General features: G+C 28.0%; 2 protein-coding genes across 5 annotated transcripts in view; one reads left to right on the forward strand and one right to left on the reverse strand.

Moving 5' to 3' along the window:
• Nucleotides 1–13187, forward strand: part of LOC107441775 (dynamin) — a 36085-nt gene extending 22898 nt beyond the window's left edge. For 2 of the 4 annotated variants that reach the window (XM_087165031.1, XM_087165043.1), the window contains exons 14-19: nt 1965–2074; nt 2149–2437; nt 4139–4195; nt 4501–4682; nt 6355–6534; nt 12745–13187. In XM_087165031.1, the coding sequence (XP_087021157.1) occupies nt 1965–2074; nt 2149–2437; nt 4139–4195; nt 4501–4682; nt 6355–6534; nt 12745–12814 (888 nt within the window). In that variant the 3' untranslated portion in view covers nt 12815–13187. The remainder of the gene's footprint in view (nt 1–1964; nt 2075–2148; nt 2438–4138; nt 4196–4500; nt 4683–6354; nt 6535–12744) is intronic. The other 2 variants (XM_087165037.1, XM_087165046.1) reach the window with 1 other exon arrangement.
• Nucleotides 13188–16161: 2974 nt separating this feature from the next.
• The window catches only part of LOC107441774 (uncharacterized), a 37439-nt gene continuing 34074 nt past the window's right edge, over nt 16162–19526 (reverse strand). The window contains exons 14-17 of the mRNA XM_016055146.4: nt 18819–18963; nt 18471–18634; nt 17748–17804; nt 16162–16452 (exon numbers count right to left, since the gene is read on the reverse strand). Of these exons, the coding sequence (XP_015910632.2) occupies nt 16305–16452; nt 17748–17804; nt 18471–18634; nt 18819–18963 (514 nt within the window). The 3' untranslated portion in view covers nt 16162–16304. The remainder of the gene's footprint in view (nt 16453–17747; nt 17805–18470; nt 18635–18818; nt 18964–19526) is intronic.

The raw sequence follows: 19526 nt of genomic DNA on the forward strand, positions 1-19526 counted from the left end.
TTCTAAATTTATCATTTTTATTCTATTTTTTAAGCACAAAATAAAACATTATTTTATGATAAAAGTTGTCCCGCAGTGGACTGATCGATAAGACACGATTCCCAGCAGATCACCGAAACCGAAGCGGGGGTGCCATCCCCTCTGCAGAGGATCAAAATTGTGATGGCATGTCTTCGGATCATCCTCAGGGATGTTTCCCAGACCGTCGCCAATAGCCCATTGTGTAGCTCTAGTGCGACGTAAATGAACAACAACAACAATTATGATAAAAGTTTACTATCAACCCAACTCTTAAAAAAAATCTTTACTGAAATTTTTTTAACCAGTCCTTCAAAAATAAGAAGGATAAAACTCATTTGTAGCATTATATTTTATTTGATAAACTGTTATTTGTATATTCTTGCAAAACTAGTATGCATTATTTCTATGTGATTGAAGGCCCAAAGATTAAACATCTTTTATATTATATATATATACATATATATATATATATATATATATATATATATATATATATATATATATATATATATATATATATATATATATATATATATATATATATATATATATATATATATACCCATTAATTAAATAATATAGAGGTCTGCTCTGTTATGTCTCTCTGTTAACTATTTTATTGGCAGGCTACTTAGACTTATTGTAGATCATATTTTTATAACTGATCAAAGACTATCATGCCTAATAATAAGATTTAAATAACACATAATTAATTAAAAATCACAATCCTTTTTAAATTAAAATTTTTAATGTTACCAGGGGTGACGGTATTTTGGGTCTATCCCAGAATTCTGGGTATTTTCGTACCATCTTTTCATGTCTAAAAACTAGGAACAGAGTTTGTGATTTTTTTCCATGCATTTTGCAGGTATCTCAAGACCACTAATTCACGAACTTTCGTGAATTGAAAACTTATAATAAAGCAAAATTTTCACGGAATTCTGTAATCTAATATTTGAATTTTAAACCTTTCGCTAAATCCCATTAATGAGACATTTACATACATGTGATTCTTCTGCCATTTGGAGGAAATCCATCAATTTGATTCCTTTGTAGTTTGACAGATTTTTGCTATTTTTATTATTTGGAACTTCGCTGAAATCTGCTAATATCGCAATTTAAGTGTAAGCAATTTTAATATAAAACATTGATTTTCGTATTTTCCTGATTCAAAAAACTTACATCGCTATTCATATTCACGCAATACGAAAGTCCAATACCACGAATTGTATTTATGGATTTAAAATAAGTATCTTAGTTTGTATTTGTGCATTTTTAAGGTTCAATTTTGTGATTTGTATGCACCTAAGTTTAAAATTCATTGTCGCAATTCATATTCACAAGCTTTTAAGTTCTAGTATTAGAATTCATATTCACATGTTCGTTCGTGCTATAAAACATTGATTTTTGTATTTATACGTGATTTGCAAAATACGCGTTACAATTCGTATTCAAAGGATCTAAAAATCATATATTCAAACTTTTTTTTTTGCATTTTTTATAAACCAATATGGCTATTTAGATTCACACTATTGTAGAACCTAATATCGGAATTTTTGTTCAAGTCAGTTTGAAATCCAATGTTGTTATTTTTGTAAGAGCTAAATTTTTTTTAAAAATTATCTACTTTAAAAGTGTTATATTCTTCAATTGTAGGTAATTTGATAATTAATCTTTGTTTAAGGAATTATGTCGAACTTGTAACATGTATGGTATATAAGCTGATATTTTGATATCTAGTTTTTGCACTTAAAATTTTCAAGGTTTTCTACTTTGTGTCACAATCACCACCCCTTTGTTACTAAAAATTATTTTTAGCCTGAAACCACTATTGAAATTGTGTTATCCAATTGTGTGAAATAACTGTTTGTACATAAGCATGTTTTGATAAGCATGTATATTTACAATTACATAATTAATAACTATAATTATGCAATTTTTAGGAAAAAGAAAAGAAATATATGCTGCAGCTTGATGGCTTACAAGTGAAAGATATTGAATCCGGATTCATGTCAAAACGTCATACTTTTGCCTTATTTAATCCAGAAAATAGGTTTGAACTTGTGTTTTGTAATATTATCCAGAAAAATCTTTTTGATCATCATTAACTGATAATTCATTTTTAAGCAGAAATGTCTACAAGGATTATAAGCAGTTGGAGTTATCATGTGAAAGTTTAGAAGAGGTGGATAGTTGGAAGGCTTCTTTACTTCGAGCTGGGGTATACCCTGAAAGAACCACTTCCGAAGTCACTAACGGAGATGAAGGTGCTTCTGAAGGGACCACTTCCATGGATCCCCAGTTGGAAAGACAAGTTGAAACTATTCGCAACCTTGTAGATTCTTACATGAAAATCATTACCAAAACATTCCGTGATCTCGTACCAAAAATTCTTATGCATTTGACGATTAATGCTGTAAGTAGCAATTTTCAGATATTTTTGCCATATCTTTTGGATAAAATATTTTTTCACTTTCCTACCTTCTATTTTTTTCTACCTTTTTTCAAATAAATTGACGAATACAAACTCTTACTGCTGTAAGTAGCAATTTTCAGATATTTTTGCCATATCTTTTGGATAAAATATTTTTTCACTTTCCTACCTTCTATTTTTTTCTACCTTTTTTCAAATAAATTGACGAATACAAACTCTTACTGTTTTTCCTTAAGTTTTACGGAGTTTAGTTGTTCAGTAGTTGAATTGTAGAAAGACAATTTATCAAACATGGGAAAGTGTTTATCTGTCCTGGGACGGATTTCCGTCTTCGAATAAAATGAAAGGCGATAATTAGGACGAATATTTTTTTCTACCAGTATCGTCTGCTAATGCATACCATTTCCGAAAACACAGAAAGCCTAATTTCAATTACACTTGCAATTTTATCCATACGTTGGAAGAAACTTACCCCAATTTCAATAAACTGGTTCTTGTGGAAAGAAAATCGATGGGGTTTCGGCGCATACGTGAATTTTAATTCAACTATTTAGGATTCTCATACCCGTCGGCTATTGTGGTTTGCTTAGTCGCACTTGTGAACAGATCTAGTTCAGCCGCAATTGCTGGAAACCTTTTGCAATTGAAATCTGGCAACTTGATTGTGTATTTTTTATTATTTTTTTTTTTTTGATGAGTAACGAATTTAGTTAAAACAGTTGCTTATTCTAACAAATTTTTCACAATGAATTCCGATCTCTGTGTTACAGTTGGAAATGATTTTGATGATAAATTTGTAAGAAATAAATGGAGATAAAAGTGGTTATAGGATAAAGATTCTAAAGACCATCCTTTTTGCCGAATAGTGTCGAAAGTTTCGGGAAGCACAAACATACAAACAATGGGATAAAAGTGCTCACAAAACACAGCCAAGACAAAGATCACATAAATCACTTGGCTAGCAAAGAATTAACCCAAGTGTTGCCTGTGACGGCTGCACTGATAGCTACATTGTTGTTGGCTGACAGAATTGCGGATCAAAATGCAAACGTCTCTGCATTTATTAGTGAAAATAGTTTACAATTTGCAATTGTTCTGAAGCTTAAGCTATCTATATATAACAAAGATTCTTTAGCTATATGTAGATAATACCCTATATGAACTAAAACAAATGTGATTATTCTTCAAAAATGTTTCTAATAACCATATTGAGTAACTGCAAATTAAAAAAAAGAAAAAATCTTCAAAAAAAATTTCTGTCTTAACTCTAATTTACCACTTTCACCCATAATAATAAATTAGTCTGATTTCCTTTTGTCTATTTTAATTTATTTAATTGAAATTCGGTATTCTTTGAATAAATTCAAATTTATTTTGGGGAAAAAATCCTATGTTCTAATGTTTTTTTAAAAGCAAGAATATAAGAGAAGATTTCATAATTTTGAAAATTCGCTAGTATATAGTACTAAAAATATCTTTAAAAAAATATTTTTTCAGATATATGTGGAAAAAAAATTATAAAAATTGTAATTAGCTTTCAATATGCTTATAATATATATATATATATTTAATTTAGTATGACTTTATGAAAGTCTCAATCTCTTTATATCTATCATCATTTGATAATAACTTTTTTAATTGTTAAAAGATTTTTCTATTACTTATTGTGTTCTTACATTATAGGCAAAAGATTTTATTTATTCGGAGTTGCTTGCTAGTCTATATTCTGCCGGTGATCAGGTAATAAATTTATTTAATATAAATTAGCACTTAAATAGTCATTATTACGTAAATATTGTTCAAATGAGAGTTTTTTAAGTTATTGATTATTTTGCAACAATATTTCATGTTTGTTTCTATGTCCTAAAATAAATATTTGAAATCAATATGATATCAATCACTAGATAATTTGGCTTTTAATTTAGTCAGTACCAGCTCTTCATTTGATCATTCGTTTGATGATTATTGCTTGTAAAAATATTAATTACTGTAATTTGTCCATGTGTATATTAGTTAAAAACTTATGTTATATTGAATCATTTTAGAGTTCATTAATGGAAGAGTCAGCTGAAGAAGCTCACAAGAGAGAAGAACTGTTAAGAATGTACCATGCCTGTAAAGAAGCCTTAAATATTATAGGAGATGTTTCTATGCACACTTCATATTCTCCGATGCCACCCCCAGTCAAAGATGATTGGCTGAAGGTGTCCACCCCAGATTCTCCTAGGTAAAATAGATTATTCTTTCTATTTGTTAATTATAAATGATTAATTAATGTAAGTATTCTAAGCTGTTATTTGAGTGTGTTCTGATTAATTTATTTAAAATTGCTTTTGCTCTCTTTCTTTATGGCAAAAACTGCTGAACTAGATGAATAAAATATAACAAAACAATATGAATAAAGCACAAACACAGGTACCTGAAAATGACTTACTGTAGCTTCGATTCTGATCGCAAGAACCTTCTTCAATGTTTAAGGACCAAATTGCTACAGAAAAATAATAGGTCAAACACGTGCAAAGTGGATTAAACAGTAAAGAAAAGCGGAACAAGCTTGAACAAGATAATAAAGAAGGGATATAAGAAACAAATGTGAGTTTGATTGGAATACCATGTTGTGAGATGTAAAAATTAAATTCCAATAGATTTCTCTTATAAAGTAGTAATAATAAACTTTATTTTAATTTCTAAATGATTTGAAGAAGAAAAAAAACAGTGTTAACAAATCTACAAAACCCTGAGCTTAATAAATATATTCTTGTGAGCGAAATTTCAAGAACATACATGAAAAGAGGAATATTCTTTTTCAACTATGTAAAAAAAATTGATATAAAACAAAGTTATACTAACAAATGGCACCATACCAAAAAAAGGTAAAGTTAAAACTATTAAGGTAAAGTTAAAAGGTGGTAAAGTTAAAACTATTGTGTTTAAACTTCAGTAGAGAGTTGCACCAATAAGGACGTTGTGACAAGGGCATACATGCTAACTGCTCCGGAGTTTCTCCATAAAAATCGACAAAATTGATTACTTTGACCAAACACATATTTTCTCTGGAAAGTGTTGAAATTTTGATTTAAAAAAAAACTTCAGAAAAATGATTACACATGTCAATCCAAATGCTGCAACGACATTCTTATTATGATTGGCTGGTTGAATCACGTACCAATCAGCTGTTTTTATAGAAGTTTCCCATTGTAATGAAGCTCACAGAAAGCTATATAAATTTTCATTGATTACTAATTGCGGCCATCAATCGACAGTAGCATTAGCGAGGCGAAGTTGTTTCTTCATTTTTATTAGTTTGTTGTGATACGTTTGATAAGTTTAGCTGAAAAGGAAAATTCGCCAAATTGAAAACATGATCAACAATATAAAGGAGCTTATTCTGAAACATAGCCATTTTTCAAAAAATCTAAAGCTTCGTTAAATCATGTATATTACCAAGCATGTGATTTTGACTCCAAAATATCGCATGGTGGATGAGAGGATTGTCGGCGACAGGTGGAATGCTGTCGTTATATTGATAAGTGTAAAACTAATGAATCAAATTGGGATATACGATCACTCTTTATAAAGCATAGAATCTTCCCTGCTAAAGTATAGAATAAGAAGAAAAGCTTGCATAAAACGTATAAATTTCCCTGCAAAATCTTAAAATTATAAAAAGACTCCTGAACCTGCAGTAATTAAAAAAAAAAAAAAAGAACAACTGGTTTTGGGTACCTCATGCCAGTAGTGTTTTGAGCATAAAACTTCAAAACATTTGTTGAGGTTTTCTTTCTTAACAGTGTTTCATAAAAGAGGAATTAATTGTTTTAAAACATATGCTTTAAATTTTTACACTTCACTTGCTTTTTCTTTTTTGCAATCTCATGCCTGTTTTTTTCTTCGATTAGACCTTCTTCGCCTTCTCCCGGTGGTAGTCGGAGAAATCCCACAGGTGGGCGAGCACCTCCACCTCCTCCACTCAGTAATCGTCAACCACCAGGACCTCCGGCAGGGGCCAATCGGATGAATCCCCCTTCAGCACCTCCTCGACCTGGAGGCGGAAGTTTGCCTCCACCTATCCTACCATCGTATGTATTCTAATTTCAAATCTCTATTTAGCAAATGTAAAACCATACGCATTATTATTTGTTGCATGCTTGATATTTGAAAATTTATTTTGCAAATATCTAATGCATACATATCTTAGTAAATAGCTACATTTTTCAGTTAATTCCATTTATTAACTTCATATTTTGCTTTACTGTTCAATCAAAAATATTTTTTGAAAAATTTTAACGATATGAATTGATTTCACTGCAACATTCCTTTCTTTCTGATAAAGACGATCACTGTACATTTGTATTTCTAAGTAATGTGAGTAACACGAAATGAACTTGTTTAAGTGAAAAAAAGTCTTCTGATTAAATTATTTAATCATAGAATCATAAAATTGCTAAAGAAAAAATTGCTAATATAAAATTGCTTGTCCTAACTAATGAAGAATGAATTGAATCCTTGAATTAATTATAATATTCCAAAGTTTAAAATAAAGTAAATTTAAAAAAAAAAAATTATTACCTTATTTGGTATTTTTCTAAAGTTTTCTTTTTTAATATTATCACAATTGTTCCCTTCATCAAGATTATATGCCACAGAGACGCAACTACCCATTGGAAATGATATTTAATTTATTGATTTAACCAATAAACTTTTATTGTAATTATTATGTATATATTTTCTTTTTATTATACTTTCACAAATGCTGTTGCTATAAAGTTATGCAAACTTTAATGATAGAAATGCCAGTGATTGAGCAAAACATTTTATAATTTTCTAGTAAAATTAATCCTAAAATTCTTTTATTTTTCTCTTGGTGTTACAATCCCTTTTATAACTCTGGTTCAGAACAGTTTCTAGGAAAAAATTTATTTACCTTAAAAAGTGCTTGTTACTGTATGCATGAGCCATTATCTGAAAATAATCAAATATGAAGTGTTTTTAAACGTTTCAATGAATTTCCTGTATGTAAGTATCACGAGATAAAAAATAGACTTCTTTTAAAAAATTTGAATTAAAGGTTAGTACTACATTGTTAGAATCAATGAATTAAATAATATATTTATATTTATTTATTTTTTGTATTTAATTTCATATTCGCCTAAATATTTTGAAAATAATATTTCTCTTAATAAATATGTTTTTTTGCTGTAAAAATTTCTAACTTTTAACATATTTTGAACTGTGCTTCAAAATTAAATCTGTATAAATAAAGTGCAATGTTTATATGTATGTGTGTATGTAACTTATCTGTACCAAATTTGTATTCGTTCAAAGGCATAGACGACCCAACCGATTAATTTAAAACACTCTTTGAGAACTAGTTCTCACGCTACATCCTAAAGGATTTATTAAGAAAAAACTGCTTACTTTCAGCTCTCCTAAATCAAAAATTTATCTAATCACGCATTTATAAGGATTATTTATTTTATGGATTATTTTTGTGTTATGTTATAACAAGTAAAATCATTATATCATGATAATGTCATTGAATTGGTGTTTTAAAAATTATGTGGGATCAGGTGCTAAGGGGAGCCAAGGTATATGGAATTCAAAGCTTAAATAATGGAACCTCAACAAGAGCTAATAAAATAAAATTGATTTTATCTATTAAGCCTTGAGAAAATTTTAGTATATCCAGCATATCATAGGTTAAAGGATACTAAATGTTATAGTTTATCTTTCATTTGGTGAGCAAAATTTCTAACTCATATTATGATAAATCTAATAGTATGAAGCCACAATGGATTATATAACAAATAACAAAACATAAAAAAAATTATGCATGATGATATTAAGATAATTACCCATTTCGAAGGGCAGTAAAAGAAACTAATACCATAGTATTGCCATGCAATTGTAAAAACTCAAGTGCTTCACGATTTATTCCAAAAAAGTGGCTTGACAACTTTTCTCCTTCTATTGCTAATGCTATGAAGGCTAAAATAGAATTTCAAAAAACTGATTAAACAAAATTTATTTTTAGAAATTTTTTTTTCCGACATGTAGATGCCAAATATATAAAAATCTCAATTTTGAATTTTTTGTCGCTTACATTGCTTTTTCAATTGCATGGCATAGTAGCTACCTTTGTATTAAGATTCTCATTTCCACAGCACCTATGAAGGGAATATCAGTAATATTTAATATTACGTTTAGTTAAATATTTTTGGCATCAATAATAGCACTTTTGGTGATAGTTTGGTGATCATAGTTTGCATAGTTGCATCAATAATAGCACTTTTGGTGATAGTTTGGTGATCATAGTTGCAAATCAGCATAGTTTGGTGATTTTCTATGGCCTTAGTAATAAGTACCAATCTCACTTCACCAAATGTGATTATAAAAATACTAGTATTATTTAGAAAATAACAAACAACTAATTTTGTTAATAGGTACAAATTGCAATAAAGAAAAAAAAATTGTGTATAAATGCTAAATTAATGGAGAAGAAGTACTTAAGTGTATTGATACTATCCCATACTGTTTTGAGTTATCTAAGTTTCTCTGTATTTATGTATGTGAATGTATTTAATGCACTAATAACTTTTTCACCCTCTAACTTTGATCTTTCTATTTTTCTCACTTCTCTCTTTCTTCCTTTTTCATCTTGCGTGTGCAGTCGTAGCCCAAGTGGAAATGCACCTTCCATCCCTCCTCGAATCTAAGAGTTGCACTCAGTGGGATGCCACCCCAGCCACTGCCGACTACACCAAGCACTTCCAGTAGCCTCTCTCTTGCTCTCTCCTATCTGTCTCTATCCGTGTGTCTTCTACTTTTGATGCTATTTCAGGGCTCTGTGGTTTGAAAAATGAGGATTTTCTCCCTCTTAGATGTTGTCCATGAGTGCTCATTAAATAATATTTGAGTGTTTCTGATATCACTGTTGTACTTCATATTCATTCCAAATATGAGAAATGACCCAACAAAATAATTAATTTTGAATTAACACAAATGGTTGTTGATTTATACATTAGGATGAGGCTAAATTTTCATCCTATTTTGTGTTATGATACAACAAAGTTAATCAATTAATTAATGGGGGGAAAAATCTAAAAATAATATTTTGCTTGCAAGTTAGAGATGATCATACACTGAATGAAGAATTTGCTGCAAAATAAGAGATTGCTCCTTATTTGTGTGTTTGTAATTATAATCTAATAGTTAAAAATAATAATAATCGACGCTTTGATTTCCTATAAATTTAGTTTTAAGTGTTTGTTATTGTCTTTAAGAGAAACACATATCATATAGCAGTTTTTTTTAATGCTAATGTTATCCCAATGAAAGAAATTTTATCTATTAAATCATATTTTCAGGAATTCTAATTTTTTTTTTTTGAACATTAAAAATGTGTATGACGGTTACATAAATACACCAATTGTTTAATTTCTTAACATGAAATATTTAAATTTAAAATAAACTAAATATTACTCATTTGCAATCACTAAAAAATAAATCTCACCAAGATGACTCATAATTTTCTGAGACATATTGCCTGAAATTTCCATTTTCCTCATAGAATTGAATTTAACTCCAAAATATTAAATGTATAGTATACTGTTCCTTTGTCTCTTTGGTGATTATGTGAATGTATGTAAATGGTCAAATTTAAGTAAATGTTTCTCTTCTAAACTGGTTTGGTATCTCATAACATGGAATAACTGGTTTTACTATGTAAAGAGAATAGCTCACAATTTGACTTTCTACGTACATGAACACTTGAGAGTTGAGACAAAAACTGCCTTTCTATTCAGTTTTCTTTTAAATACCTATGTCTAGATTCTTTTAAGAAAAGTATCAAATTTGGAGCTATTTCTTTTTAGCAGGAAATTTTCAAATGATCATTTAATTTACTTAAATTGTAAGATTTAGGTAGATGAATGCAAGCTTCAGTTGTCTTTATATATGATACTGCAACAGGGTGAGCCCTGATAAGCCCAAAAGATGCAAGCATAAACACTAATTCTTTTTTCTTTTTCTTAAATCATTATTTTTGGCTAAAGGATTGCTGCTTGTAGTACTTAAGCCTCTCTCTTTAATATACAGAAGCATATTGAATACTGTCATTATGAAAATATGTTATAAAATATCTAGGCATTGTGCTTCATGAAATGAATTTTTAATTGCAAATTATTTCTGCTATCTTTTCAACTTTTTAGTGCATTTAGAAAAATATTTTGATAGTAAATAATCACGTGTCATTTCACCTAAAAAAAAAAAAAGCTCTAGTTAATGACTAAAGGTTACATTAGACATACTTCAAAACATTTTAATTTAAGCCTTTTTTTAATGAAAAATTTTTGTGTAATAGCACGAAAGTTGATGTAATTTCAGAATGTGTGATATTTATTGTTGTTGCAAACTAGTGTACCTGTAGCTAAATGTAATATCAGAAATTGAACGTTTGAAAATCTTGTTAATAAACTTCTAAGGGATAGATACTTTTTGTATAGAAAGTTGCAGTTATAAATATATATATATAATATATACATAATATAGAGATTATGTTTAGATGTCAAAATATGCTTATCTTACCCCATATCTATGAGAAAAAAATAGTTTTAAAAGTGTATTAATATTTATAAGTATTTATACAAGTAATTAATGCTTGGAGGAAAAAATAACAAACTTTTAAAAACTGAAAATTTTATATTTTGTAAATTTTTATTTAAATTCTTTCCTGTTTTAAAATTTGCTACATTTAATCTATTAATCTTTACCTTGAAAGAAACTTAATGAAAATTTTAATTCAGCTTTCTAAAAAGAAGTTTAATTTTTTAAAACTAAGTATTTTTGAACATCACTGTTTGTGTCAAGCATAGTGATTTCGGTTTTCATTTGTTTAAATAAAATTTTGTATGTTAGTTAAATGTTGCACGAAGCTGTTAAAAACTATTGTTAAATATAAAGATTTAATATTTTCATTTACTGACTTTTTAAGTGAGTGAATGTCAGTTATTTTTCAATAATAATATAACAAAGATAATAAGTGAAAAACAAATCTCAGCTGTACAGATTAAGTCCACTGTACTGTAGCTGGAAGTTTTATATTGTAAACACGTAAAATTAAGGTGCTTCAGATTAATTTTTAAACAATTGTTTAAGAGTCACTAATGCACTTTTCTCAAATTTATCACTATGAGAATGCTTTTTCATATAAAATTTGACATATTTTTGATTAAATGAGAAGTTAAGAACAGAGTGCTAGCATAAATTCAAACACAATTGAAAAAGTTTACTGCATGCTTTGTTTCTCAATTTTCATCTGTAAATGTTTTTAAATAAATGCTTGTGTATATTTTTACCCCTTATCTCAAAGTAGAGAGGCACAACCTGTTGCCCTTAAATGGTCAATCCTCTGCCTTCCAACAAAAATTAATTAATAATTAAAGGCTTTATTACTAATTAAAAAAATGTATATCTGCTTTTTCCTATGGATAAAGCTAAAAATTTAACAATTTATCTTCATCAAAGACAAAGTATGCGAAATTTAAATTGTTCTTCCGATTAAAAAATATTATATTTGTCTTTTTTTTTTTTCTTTTTTAGCAAAATTCATATTTTCCTTACTTTACTAAGGGCCAATAAAAAAAAATAATTTGATATAAATATTAAATTCACTGCCTTCTTCCGAAAAAAATTGTGCAACCCTAAAACAAGTATTTAAATCTAGATAAAAGAATTTATCAAAATGCTTTGAAATAGATTTATGTGTATTTAAAAAGCTGTAAAATGAAAATTAGTATTTACTATTCTATTTAATTTTGTCAAGACTTTTGCATAAGTTTGACATCTAATATGATCATGACATCTTATAATTTTTGTACGATTCTCCGTTTGTTATTAATGCATTTGTTTGCCTCTAGAATAATGCAATGATAATTCTGTGTACAGGGTTTTCAAATGGAACTGCCGTTTTTAAGTAATTAATACGAAAGATATCCGATACCCATGTGCTTTTAGATATGCTAAGTTTCCTTATCTATGGTGATATAATTAGAACAGTAGCCACATATATATTAAAAGAAAGAGATGTAAGATTGAATCACAATCACCTCCTTTCTCTAATAAAATTGAAATAGTTAAGCATCGTGAAAGATGTGGAAAGTTAACAGTACCGTTCTTATGTGATGCAAGTCAGACACTCCAGTATCTGAATCTAGTTATATTGCTCTATATGATCAGTGTTCTAAAATAAATATCTCATTGTTGTATGTCTTTTTTTTATTTCTGTATAGGCGGCCTGTCCCACTCATCCCACCACGCATTCCTGACCGGCCACTCAGCTCACACGCCAAGCCAAATTAAAAATAACCCTCAGTGATAGTTTTATTTCTTATTGTCCAACTGCGACCCTCTTTTAGTTTGCTGTATAGGTAATATATTTTCAAGTGAATTTGGACTAAATCTGAAGTTCCTAGAAATCTTTTCAGTAGATGATTTTTGAAGTCAGAAACTCAGTTTTATGAAGCATAAAATACTTCTTTTTCTCACACTTATTAAGTTTGAATTATTCATTTTAACTCATGTTATAAATAAATATTATTGGTAATTGCATATCAATTTTGATAGCATTAGACCAATACAGGTTGTTATAAACTGTTACAGTTTCAAAATAGTGTCCTGTGAGATCTGTAATTTTGTTGTTTCATTTTATGTTGGATGTGCCAAAAGAGAAAAATACGTTTTTTTTAATTGAAATGTTGGATGATTAAAAGCAATATAGGGTTTTCCATAACTATACTTAAAATTTAATTTTAGTTGCATCATGACTTAAACTTACATCATATTTTATAATTTTTTATATATATATATATATAAAAGAAAAATACTTTTTCTTGTAATTAAATATATTCACAGCTTATATATATTTCATTAACTTAATTTACCTAAAATACTTTACTTTTATAATACACTTTGTATTAGAATACACGTTATTAAACATAATGTGTATTTTGACTCAAAATGTCATTTTAGTAAAAATAGTTATGAACCATGTTTAATGATTTTTTTTTTCAAAATTAAGTTGCATCGCATGACTTAATCTATATATTTTATAAAATATATATTTCATTAACCATTCAAACAGTTGTTTTACTTTTAACTGCCCCAATATGCTTTTTTTTTTAATTGCACTTCATATTAAAAGGCACATTATTAAAAGTAATAGTGTGTATTTTGACTCTTGAGTGTCATTAGTAAAAATAGTTATAAATCACTTGATTATTTATTACTTCACTTTTTGTTACATGTGCTATATATTTATTTAAATATAATTTATCACATTTAAAAATTAAACTTGTACCTATTTCTTGTGTAATATAGCTTCATTTATAATTATTCAAAATAATTTATGTTAAAAACTTTTTTTTTTTACTATTTGATTAATTCAAAAATTTTAAAATTTGCCCCTTAACAAATGGAATATTTAAGAGCAGCTATGCATACTCTATTAATTAAAAAGATTTTGTCATTGTAGTACCAAAACGCATATTATTTTAAATATTCAATTCAGATACTTTTTTAATTGAAAATATTAATTAATGCTAAATGATTATAATTAGCTCTCAGTTTTTTAGACATATTGCAATGTTTTTATGTATGTGTTTGATGTGTTTACAATCACTTTTTTTCCACATTACTCCTAGTCATAAAATAAACTTATTCATTCATACTTATTTTTTGTCATTGTCATCTTTAAAATTCAGTAAATATTAATTCATTTTATGCTGAAACAATCAAATTAGTATCGGCTTTTAGGTCCATTTCTGCTTAACTTTAATTACTATTTTGTAAAAAAAAAAAACTTTTATAAGAAATAATGTAATAATTTTTAACTGCTTTTTTATAGTTACGTTAGATTTAAATCATCAATGGAATCTTTTCTGCACTTTATTTAATTTATTGCAAAGTTGCTTGTATTAAGATGTAAACATTCCATTGTTGTTTTTCTAAGCTGAAAAGATTTTGTTAATTTATTATTTATTGATAGCAATTCTAATGCCGTGTTCTGGAGTAATGCATGACTTTTTATGCTTATTTATTTAATTTTGATATTGTTATGAATTAAGTGTTTTTTGTTGATTGTTAGAAATTTGTTACTTGTTATTATGTGATTTGCCATTTGATTGCTGTATTTCTTAAAAATGCTTTATTTTTTATGATGTATACAATTTTGGACATGAAATTGTGCTTGTGAAAATGTTTACTCTTTTTTTTTTTTGTACATTTTGAAGTAAAATATTATTTTAAGCAGTTACTATTAAGTTCGACTGAACTAGACCTCTTTCTCTAAAAGTGGAATCTGAAAAAAAATTTCTAGTCTATTATATGCTAAGGATGAAACTTTATTTTGTAAGTAATTATTAATATTCGTTACAAAATATTCAATAAAATAAAAATTTATTCAGAACTACTTAAGTTTGAAGAACTTATATATTATATAAAACTTATATCAAGCTTAGTTGACAAAATTAATAGATTTCTTTATCAAAATAAAAATTAAGTGCACTAACTTCTCTGCATGTTCATGATTAACTTTTTATTAATAAAAAAATGAATTAATTTAAATTAAAACTGTATTGTTAACTTTACTTATACCTGCTTCACCCTTTTTGATACTCAATATATTTCTCTTTCGGAATGTTTATAAGTTTAAATAAATTAATTTAATTAACTTTTTTAATTCAATTTAATTTTTAAGTAAACAGAAGTCTAAGGAAATAACATATAGAATTCTTAATCCATTCCATCTTTTTTATTATAAAGAAAATAAGGTTGCAGGTAAACCTTTCTTTCTTTAGATGTATATTTTTCTATTAGAATATTGAATTTTATATTTTTACATTTTACACCTTTTAATAGCAATTGTATAATTTGTTGCTTTCTCTTGCGTTGCTGCAATCAATTATTTCTTCCCTCCTCCTGCAGGCCAGCTATCATACAAGTATCGTTCTGTACAGAAATTTATAAACAATAAGATATATACAAAAATGTATACATAATCAATGTGCTAGCCTGTTGAATGTATTATTTTAAAATGTGTGTGCAATAAATTATTTTACAGTTCTTGTTTGTTATTAAAAGAATGTAACCAAAAATTATTAAAATTAAATTGTAAATACCTTAAATTGTTTGTCTTTATTTATAGTTGATTGTGAAAACTTATACTACCTAGATCTCCAAAAATTACAGGCAAGGTTTAATTTTTTAAATTATTTGACCAGAACATGATAAATTTAAAGTACAGGCTGGGGGGGGGGAGGTATCTAGAGGATTTTTCCATCTCAAAATTTTATTTAAAGTTCGAGTGAAGGAAACATAGGGTCTTGTTTATTGTTAAAACTTTATCACAGAAGTTTTTTTTCTTAGAATACCTTAATGAAATTTCCACCACCTCTTTTCTATTTAAAGAGTTTAATCATTAGTGGAACCATCATAAAAAATGTTAGTAGAATAAACTTTTTGCGGCCACTTCTTTCTTACCCTAGGACACACGACGACCTCATTTGCAATGTTGGCTTATAACTGTGTTTTACTTCCCCACTCGGTCGAAAGATTTCACATTCTGATGTAAAATTATTTTGGTATTATTCGAAAAAATTATATATAATATAATAGATATGTTTTTCCTTGACATAAAATAAAACAGACTCTTAGAAAACAAAAAAACTTAATAGTTTTATTTTATGAGTATTATGTATATATTCTATTATCACAACAAATATCTTAACACAAAAGGCATGTTAGGCACTTTTGAGAAGCTTAATATACAAGGTTTGAAAATTTAAAAAAAATATTAACCAGGGATGTATTTAGATGATGGCTTATTTGTTTTTATTAATAATTTTTCTTGTCCAAATCCTTCCCTAATAAGATGTTCTTTGATTGTCAGGTGATCATTTTGTGTTGTTCTTCTTAAACTGATTTGTAAGGTATCATTGGATCTAGAAGGGAAAAAAAATTAAAACTATAATCAAATATTTAAAGGCAAAAGAAACAGCTCTCATTTAAATCTTTGCAAGAATTGCGATGTCATAAAATAACTTACACATAAGATAACAAAAATGTATGGTTATCTCACCTCTAAGTTCTGCAGAGCAATAAAGCTCTAAATATTTATTTTAAATTTTGCTGATAACTGATATATTAGTTTTATAAATACAAGTTTGTTATCAAACCTTTTTCATTCAGATGGACATGCAGATCATTTATTGATTTGAATTGGAGTAGCAGATACTAGATTAGCATAAAAAAATGACCCATAGATGGTGCCGCAGTAGTGATAATAAATGGATATAAGACTTTTCGGATGGTGCACTTGAGGCAGAAATGGCTGATTTTGAATAGATAAAGAATGCTGATAATTGGTTTAATACAAAATAAATTACATTAGTTTAACCCTTTCGCGCCTTACGGGACACATACCTCCCAAGCAAATTTCAAAAAAATCTTTTGGGACAGAAACTAACTTCTCTGTCTAATGGGAGACTTTCCCACCAGTCCTGCCAATATTTTTGAAGGTATTTTCATTCACAGATCATAGATGGCACTACCGTCCGTAATGCTGCCCCACTCATAGTTTATGCTACCAAAATTGTTCTATTGTAAAAAAAAAAACTTGTCGCGAAAGGGTTAAGAGAGATGTCAGAGTAAACCGGACTCCTCTTACATTCTTTGCTTGGTGGTAGTGATCTAACGTCAAAGTGCTGAAATATACATCATTTTAACGAAATGATAACACTAGGGAGCAACTTTTTTTCTGATGTAAGAGATTTTTAACGGGTCTTAGATCTTTTTGTATAGCTGATTCCAAATCTACAATTGTTTTCTCTCTTCAAGCTTCCAATTTTTTTAAATGACATTTTTAGTCTAAATAAGTTTTAAAAATGTTTTATATACCAGGGCCAAACTTCTTACCCTAAGACATACTATCTCTGTTGCGCCAAACTTTTAAGAAAGGGCACATCATCAGGATTAAAACTGCCCAGAAATGTCACTAGGAGAGACATATGACAATATTATTAACTGTTTCTTTGAGGGCTTCTACACAGGTCATAAGAATGAAGCGCCACTCCTGTCCTAGTCATGTACAATGGGTTCCTATGCAATTTTAATCCTGATTACGAGCCCTAACTCCTAGAAGTTGCAACATTTACGCGACCCCCTGTTACTTATAACGTTTTTAATATTGTACAAGAATAATTTATATTGGGGAATGCAAGACTCTTGGAGCACTTACTTATAAGCAACATGGGCTAGCATTATAGTTTCAGACACCAAATCCTTAAAACAGCTCCTGAAATAATATTATTTTAAAAAAATTATTACATTTTTTAAACAATTAGCTAAAATATGAAATGTAACATAAAACCCTCCTATATGCATAGCATTAAGTAAATCCTTATAATTAAGATCCACACATAGAAGTTAGCTAACCAAAACAAAGAAGTACAAATCGTGTAAATAAATAGAAAGGTATTAGGTGTTGACAATGGTGTAAAAAAAGGCTGATAGCGCAACTTGAATTCCACGCTTTAAAAATAAAACTAGAATTAAAGCATATGTTAGCCATATAAATAAATAAATCTCTAATCAGAGTTAGGTCTATTGGTTAATAAAAATATTAAGTATAGAAATTTTAGTTTCCATGAAAAAAAAATTTATAAAATTTTAAAAGTAACACTTAACTAGGATCTACCCACCTGCTGATTTTTATTTTGGTAGTGATCAGATAATTAGATGTGTTAGAGATGAAATTAGAATCTGGGTATATGTACAAACTAAGGCTCACATCTTAAACTCAATGTGAATACCAATTTTGTTTTTTTGCTTTTCTGACATATCAAGATATAAATCCATTGTTTAAAAATTTACTAACAGGAAACTAGAGATCAAATAATAACTCCTTCTAGTCAGTTTATTTTATGTATTATCCTATAGATGGAGAAAAAAAATCACTTACACGGCATAAGAACTCCATTTCTTTCCTTTTTCAAACCCAAGAGGTTCAACATCATATAAACAGCATTCTATAGCTTGAAATGGGGTGTGTAAAAATTCGGGCAAAATTCGGCGAATATTTCTTCGATCAACCCATTCTTCATTTCCAAAATCAACATAGAACACCTTGGCAAAAAAAAAAAAAAAAAGACATCCTTAATAAATTTCAGAAATCAAAAAAGTTTGAAACAAAATCATTACTCATAAAATTGCTCATAATACCAAATTAAACATTTAAGATCTGAGAAATTAAAAATAATTCTTTGGGTAAAAAGTTAGTTTTTAGAATAGGATTTTAAAAATATAATACCTTTGTAGGCTTATTAATATCCTGTCCATCAATAATCCTAGCTCTATGCCATGTTTGATCATATAGACGTCTAGCAACAACAATGCTACCGAATGCTAATCCTATTGTTGTTGTTTCATCAAATGGTTTGTTAGTATAATGTTCACTGCAAATAAACAAAACTATTTAGAACATTGAGAACTATTACTACTATTTAACACTTGAAATCAGTTTCATTCAAGTAACAAAAATTCTCAACTTTTTACACACTCACAAATTTTAGCATATTAGTGCTCATTGCTCCTTTATAGGGAAGGTTTTAAAAATGCAATTTTAAATATGAATATAAGGATACAAACTAATTTTAAAAAAGTATTTTTTTAGATTTTTCCCCTCATCAACATTCAAACCTCTTCATTATGTATACAGTAAATGTAGTTACTGGTGTTTTAAAAAAATCTATTTTTTGCTTAAAATTCTTGACTGGCTTCTTAAAGTCTTATGTGACCGAATCTAAATCTATGACTGAATTTTTATTTATTCATAATATACATAAAATTTTTCTTCACAGTGGGAGTGGGAAGGGAACTCGTCTTCCATGAATATTCGTTGTACTCTATTGTTGTATTAGTGAATATGGTTATTGATTACTATTTTTTAAAGTAAACTAATTAATTTATAAAGGAATTTGCGTTTTATTTCAAGTTTAGGGTTACGAGGGAACACTAA

Source organism: Parasteatoda tepidariorum, chromosome 1, assembly GCF_982258835.1.
Source record: "Parasteatoda tepidariorum strain Cologne lab strain chromosome 1, Ptep-v5.0, whole genome shotgun sequence".
Classification (NCBI taxonomy): Eukaryota; Metazoa; Arthropoda; class Arachnida; order Araneae; family Theridiidae; genus Parasteatoda; species Parasteatoda tepidariorum.